General features: G+C 36.4%; 1 protein-coding gene across 1 annotated transcript; it reads left to right on the plus strand.

The window, feature by feature from the left end:
* The first annotated feature begins 1,926 nt into the window (after nt 1-1,926).
* LOC149381786 (uncharacterized) lies at nt 1,927-5,625 on the plus strand. The gene is made up of 4 exons (XM_089601426.1): nt 1,927-2,803; nt 3,672-4,345; nt 4,748-5,188; nt 5,285-5,625. Exons 1-4 carry the CDS (start codon nt 1,927-1,929, stop codon nt 5,450-5,452), a joined length of 2,160 nt encoding a protein of 719 aa, XP_089457552.1. The 3' UTR covers nt 5,453-5,625.
* The last annotated feature ends 1,813 nt before the right edge of the window (nt 5,626-7,438 follow it).

Here is a 7,438-nt window from a genome sequence, read left to right on the forward strand (position 1 = left end):
AAAAAATACCGTTTCGTGACTTGAAGACTTCCGTTTCGTGACAGGAACGTCACGAAATCCCCATTTTTCGTGACAGAGAAGTCACGAAATCCCCATTTTTCGTGACATGAACGTCACGAAATCACCATTTTTCGTGACCTGAACGTCACGAAATCATCATTTTTCGTGACATGAACGTCACGAAATCACCATTTTCGTGACAGAGAAGTCACGAAATCACCATTTTTCGTGACATGAACGTCACGGAATCACCATTTTTCGTGATAATAACGTCACGAAATCACCATGTTTCGTGACAGAGAAGTCACGAAATGCGTACCAATTAACCGAACACATGATCTATTTCGCTCCTTTGATCTCGTTTGGTCCTCATAAATTTCATTCTCGACTATTAAATGAGTGGTTTTGGGAGGACTAACAACGCTATTTATCATTAAATTCCAACATTAAGGAGAAATTAGAGTTGAAAACGACATGTCGGTTAATATAATCACATCCAAAAGAGTATAGAGTTACATATTTAATAATTTACTGGCCCCTACACGTACGTATAAAACATAGACCATGTCTTCGTGACGACCTTGTCACACAAATTCTAAAAAGGAGAATTAAGAGTCACACCACCATCACAAAGACATTCCAAAAGAATACACTTCACCCTATTTATAAGATTTGGATCACTAATCACTTCTCCTACTTTCAATTCTCTTCGTCTGACTCAACATTGTTTGCGATCTTTAATGCCCCGTGTACTCGGTTGCCATCTTCTTTCTGTACATGGACATATTATCTTGATGCAAACTAGTGACCGGAATCCCATGGATCATAAATTCGGCGGCCTTTACGCAAAACATGCCGCAGTCTCCCTGTTCATGGTTGCTTACTAGTATTAAATATACATCAAAATTGAACATGATAAACAATTATGAGAAGAGATCTTACCCATTGGTTTGTTGTGGCATTGGCGCTATTGCTATTTTAAATGGCTCCGGGTTGCCATCTGCCAGACCGACGACGCCCGACACAATGGGGATAAAATCCTTAGCTCTAAAAAACCTGGTTGAGCGGACGTACCTCTCCCGTAAGCCACTCAACCGGGGTCTACAAAGAGTAAATGTAATCTCCAGAAGAGGAAAAACAATTGCATTCAGAGATTTCCTAAATTACAATTGGTGTATTTCCTAATGTCGTATTGATATGACTATCTGACCTTAGTTTAAGATAATGATTGCAAAGTAACATTTTTTAAGGATATTTATTTGTTATCGGTGGAGATTGAACCCACGACCTCTACTTTAAAAAGTGGGGTAAAATTATCACTAGATTAAACTAAATACCACATATTGCAAGTAACTTTGTTTAACGTTTTGAGAGGTTTGACACATTCGATGGAATTTGAGTAAATAATAGTACAACAATAATAGACGGATGATATTATATAGCTTAGCACAAACTATAATATTTAGCTTCAACTATAAAAGACAAAACTATAAAACTCTCACAACTACGTTATAAGGAATAGAAGAAGAAAAAAACGACGAAATAAGTTGCAAGTTATCAATGTACTGAAAATAACAACCTCGCTTTATATTAATTTATACATTTTTTTTTTTATCAATTAATCACAACCACATTTACTTCCACAAATGCTGGAAGGGAAAAAGGATATTACGAAAAAAGAAAACCCTATATTCAAGGATCGAACTTCTAACGAAGCCACTCAACCAAAAATTAACATTTCCTAATTATGGCAAACCCATGCATTGATCAAACGAATTAATCCACATCCAATACTCAATAGTCCATGCATGCATGGTTTTTCCCTAGAAGCTGACCAAATTTTTATTTATTTTTTATTATTTTTATTTCCCGTCTTGATAATTATTCTCTCTCAAATCCTCAAACTTGAACATATCAACTGGTACAATGGGTATCGACGCAGAGGATATACTGGTTTGTCTATGGAAATTCATCAGATTCTTCATAGACACCACTTACGTCTGTGCACAAAAACACCCCTTTGTCTCTTCCACTTTGTTCATCATTTTCCTCTGCTACGTCTTCTTCGATCTCTTGCTTCACCATTTCCCTCTTCTCGTCTTCCTCGCCGTTCTTCTCCGGATCTTCTGGAGCTCCGAGCGACAAGAGCCCTCGATCCGAGACGAAAAGAGAGAGACAGAAACGTCGTCGTATCGGAGGCAGAATAGCAGACGGACGTTATTCTCAAAGCACAGATCAAGTCTCGTCGTTTCTCCCGAAAACGACGCGAAATTAGATGTCGTTCCCGAGGAGAGGGAGACCAGAGCCGAGGGCTCTCGGGCGTCGAAATCCGACGAGGACGACGACGAAGAAGAGATCGGCGGCGACAATCACGCCGTGGAGTGGACCGAGGACGACCAGAGGAACCTCGACGACCTCGGAGTCTCGGAGATCGAGAGGAACCGGAGGCTCGAGAGCCTGATCGCAAAGAGGCACGCGAGGAAGCTGGTGAAGCCACGTGGCGGATCCGGAGGAAGTTCTCCAGCGCCGATCTTGGTGGCGAAGGAAGCGCGGACGAGCCGAGCCGCCGAGGGACCGCGGACTCCGGGATCGGCTCCGTCGGTGCTTGTGGGGACTAAGAATCCGTTTGATATACCGTACGATCCGACGGAGGAGAAGCCTGATCTGACGGCGGATAGTTTTCAGGAGGAGTTCACGGCGGCGGCGAATCAGAAAGACGGTGTTATTAGTTATTGCCGCCATGAGAGCTTCTGTTGGGCTGGCTTTGGGTTTGAGCCCGAGAAAGGCCTCTCTAGACCGTCAGGTACTACAAAAAAGATTCATTCACTCTTCGTTTTTTAAGAATTTTTTTAATAGAATTGGAATCAGAATTACAAAAAGATGTTCAATTGAAATTACAAGTTCTTCTTGATGGACGGATGTTCTCCAGTTAGATAAATTAATAGTCTGGAGAAATAGTAAAAATTGTCCTAATCACGGGTTGTTCAATTGCATAACTCATACAGTCTATTTATATGGTACAATTGATGGCTCATTTTTAACTCATTGTTTAAATGAAATTTTGGGCTTTTTGAGAGAAAATTTTCAAAGCATTAAAAGGAGTTTTAAATGAGATTCTCACAATTATTTAAATTTTGCTCTATAAGTAAATTAAACCTATAAAATGATGAACATGTATTTCTAATTGCTACCATCTAACACTCATTATTTATTCTATTAAATATAATTACTTGTCTATTTATCTCATAAAAAGTAAGTTGGTGGTAGTTAGTTTTCTTTCAAAAGACAAATAGGATGAAATCTCTTCTGGAAAATAGAACTTTTTCTTCCCATATTGGCTTTTTAAGATGGACTTTATGAATCTATTTATTGATAACGCTTTTATCATAAGTCTCTTTCCTATTAAAAAAGACAAGTATAGAGTTTAGTTTCATTTATAGCCGCCATCCCCAATCAATGATATTTAAATTGATTTCTACAATAAACTCAAATATATATAACTTTTATTTATAATAATTGCTTTTACTTTTACAATGATTCACGTTTTTTCATAATAATACCTATATTGATATATGAATTTACGCTTAAAAAAACATTTATTTGAAAATAAGTTGAAAATGAGACATAAATGTTAAGTATCGATCATAAAGCTAAAATGTTTCCATATATAGGCAATGATGTGGTAATCGAGCAATTGCTGGGTCCCACAAAGTCACAAATCGCTCACATGCCTTCCATCACCGAAAGCGAGCCACAGTGTCAAACTCAGCCACTGGACACGGAGACATCACTGGATTCAACGGTAACAACAACAGAAAACGACACCGTCGTTTCCGAACAAGACCCGCCAAACGACACCGAAATCACGAACAACTCGGACGCGACCGAGATCGAAACTGAGCCGTCGATCACGGAAGACAGCGAAACGAACTCTTCGTATTCGCTGGAAGCGTCGAACAGGTCGATCGAAGGCCTAGCCGCCGCAGAGGCTCAATACGACACAAGTCCCACGGAAAACGACAGAAACGACGACGAACGACCGTTCGGCGGAAATCTCGCCTCACACACACCTTCGTACTCCATAGCTTCCGATATGCAAGTCGAGGTCTCGGAGATCGGCTCCGCTCCTCTGACGATCGGCAATGTCTCTCCGATCGACGGAGATTCGCTGTCGTTCGACGAGGAGCTCGAACGCGGCCACTTGAATTACGACATCGAGTCGCTCGACGGCGAGGAAGATTCCGATCGAGCCGTGGCCGGGGAAAAGAAACAGAAATCGGCAATGCGGTTTGCAGAGGAGTTATCTTCTCACCCCTTTTTTGAGTCTGCTTACAAGGCATCAAAGGTATATACGTCATTTTTTTTCTCAATTAAATTGTTTAATTCTTTTTACTGTTTTCTGTAATATAAATTAAAAGATTGTTTTAGCTAAATACCCAATCCAACTGAATGAATTTGTAAAATAGTCCAAATTTGTCCAAGTAAAATAGTAGAAAATGTAGAAATAACAGGTTTCAATTATGTTTTTGACCATCTAATTAAATTTTCTGAATGCGACATTATTATATAAATCGTCAAAAAATTTATCTTTTTAAAAAAAAAAAAAATTGATGATATAATAAAATTGATGATATAATTTTAACTATTTTTGTTGAAAATTTGAAAGTTTGAAAATTAGTTTCAAATGACTTTTTTTTTGTATAAGTACTTTGATACATAATTAAAGACTTTCCAAAAACTTAAACAGGAAACAAGATACTCGGGATTTGAGGACCAAACAAAACAAGACGATAGCGAAGAAGCTACGGACAACATGTCAATACCATCTGAGGAGGCAGATTCAGGATCGAATGTTCATGTTGAGCAAGCAATAACATTAGAAAATACAGATTTGAATGTTGCAAACAGTGCAGAAGAAAACACCAGAGAAGTGCCGAGCTCGGTGGAAGAAGCTTCTTGTGTTGACCCGAATAGTTCTGGCTCCAAGTTCGACCAACTGGTAATTCGACAAGAGTCGTTTCTCGTCAACAAAAGCTCGCCTTCTTCTCCAATGTGTACCCCGATCGGATGTGTACCGGTGGACTACGCTTTCTCGTCTAATCCTGACCGTCGGATCGCAATAGACGCTTCGATCGACAAAAGTTTGATCGATGAACAGCCGGCTAATGGGAACTCTGAGACATTGGAGGTTGGTGTGTTTTTTCATGGTCTAGAAATGAAAACTTCTCACTAATGTTTTGCTTTTGACCAGAATTAATTGAGATTGTGCAATGCTGTACTACAGGAACTATCTGCTTCAGGGAAGATATGTGAAGAAACCGACATTGGTTTGAACATAATTGAATCGATGAGTGAAGATACAAAAGGCAAAGAGGAATCTGGGTCTAACATAGACAATGGAGAAGAAGAAAAGGCAATGCCATTAGAGTCTTCCACTGAGTCAAGCCAATAAGATAATACTAATCACACACTGACTAAGATTTTATGGATTTGCTCTTATAATTGTGGCTGCAAAAAGAATTTTTTTTTTTTTTGAGGCAAAAAGAATTAAGGAGAAGTATTTCAACACAGTACATATACATGAGTGACAAAGTGGAGAAATAACTTCTTCATAAACTACCATTGTACCCAAGAACTTCAATTTGTTTTTCCTATATTGATTTTGTGCAAATATAAATTCTTGGAACTTTTGTTAAGCCTGTTTCATTTACATTGTAAGAGTGAGGACGAGGAGGTAAAACTCAATTCTTCCCCGACTAAAGGTAAAAAAAAATCTAGGTATAAGATTGTGTTAGCGATATTACAAGAAATATGTGGGCATAATAGACATTTCACGAATAAATTATAACTGAATAGTTTCAGTGAAAACTGGCCTGTTTGTTTCTTAACTTGAAAACTGTTTTTGACTTTCCTAACTTGAACAGTTTTATGAAAAATCTGAATTCACTGTTTCTTCGATGATTCTCAGAATACAACTCAAAAAGTTGTCAAACTGTCTTCTGTTGTAATGAAAAAAAAAATCAGAAAACAGTTTTATGTGTTTTTCAATTTTTTCACTCAACTTTTTTTTAATTTTTTTTTCTTTTTTTTAATATCTACTCTTGACATCTCATTCTCTCGTATCAACATCATTTCATTTTCCTCACTTTTGATTATCGAATTTGTTTTCGTTCCCTGAAAAACTTAAGTTTTACAATTATAGCAAACTTTAAACAATCGGAACTCCATTTTACAAAATGTTAATTGGTCGTGATCCTCTCGTCGAGCACATAAGTTTTCACTATTTTTAGTCAACATTAGATATCAAAATTTGATATTTGTTGTATTGACTACAAAGACAAACAGTATTTTTAGATGAACTTGTGAACAGTCATTATAACTAAAGGTACGACCATTATATTTGCAGGAAAGACTTTTAATTAGTATATATTTCGACGCCTAATTCTTATGTGAATTATTACACTACAATTACAAAAAAAAAATGAATAAAAAAACTAAAATCCTTACCAAACAATTATTTGAAAACAACTGCAAAAAAATTTTAGACTACAACTATGTGAAAACAAAAACAGTTTGTGTGAACTACCAAACAAGCCCTTAATCTTTGAAAAGTTTTATCAATTTTTGAGTTTACAACAAACACACACAGTGGTAACAGGGCCGAGGAAGAAGGGGGCAAATAAGCTCTAATTTTTTAAGTTTATAATTCTTACCTTAAAAGTTTTATCAATTTTATATTTTTAATCCAAAATTATAATTTTTTTTAAATTTGCCTCTTGAATTTTTTTTCTTTCAAATTTGCCCTTCTAATTGCAATTCCTAGCTCTATCACTAAATACACCCTTTGAATAGTTTTAATAATACTTATATATTGATATCTCATGGCGGTGCCTAAATCGATGAATAATAACTTCTAATGTTTCAGCAATAAGAAAGATGGCTTATGCACCACAAAGTTCGACTTTTCACAAACTAGACAGTAAGAAAAAAGAAAAACAACTTGAGAGAAAAAGATATGTTTTGAACTTTAGTTAGTTGTGTTTGGTTTTAGTCATACTGCTAATAATATGCGGGAGCTTTGAGAGTCCAAAAATTTATCCAATTTTTTTTTTCATATATAAGCGCTAACTTTGAAATTTATTTGAGTTATCTCATTTTATAAAAATCTAATACTATATATTAGTTCTCACTCTTATTATTATGAGAATATGTGTCATGTTATCTATATGTTCATTTCTTATTATGCTCTTAAATTAAGTCTTTAGTTCATTTCTAGACTCGCGGACGACGATGGAGCAAAACTAATATTCGTGAAAATAATGTAAAAATTAAGGTTTGTGTATTAAGTATAATGTAAAGGTTACTTTTGTTCGTATATATTTAGCTCGTGGTCTATTTTAGGAATGATTTCGAATGTGACATATTTAAGGAATTCTTT

The sequence above is a fragment of the Urtica dioica genome, chromosome 11 (genome assembly GCF_054948205.1).
Source record: "Urtica dioica subsp. dioica isolate 48M chromosome 11, U.dioica_male_clone48M_v1_H2, whole genome shotgun sequence".
Taxonomy (NCBI): domain Eukaryota; kingdom Viridiplantae; phylum Streptophyta; class Magnoliopsida; order Rosales; family Urticaceae; genus Urtica; species Urtica dioica.

Excerpts from the sequence above, each read along its gene's own strand:
- LOC149381786 (XM_089601426.1), top strand. The coding sequence starts at position 1,927 with ATGGGTATCGACGCAGAGGATATACTGGTTTGTCTATGGAAATTCATC. Across the intron at positions 2,804-3,671 it reads AGGCCTCTCTAGACCGTCAG|GCAATGATGTGGTAATCGAG; the intron begins GTACTACAAAAA and ends TTCCATATATAG. Across the intron at positions 5,189-5,284 it reads GGAACTCTGAGACATTGGAG|GAACTATCTGCTTCAGGGAA; the intron begins GTTGGTGTGTTT and ends GCTGTACTACAG.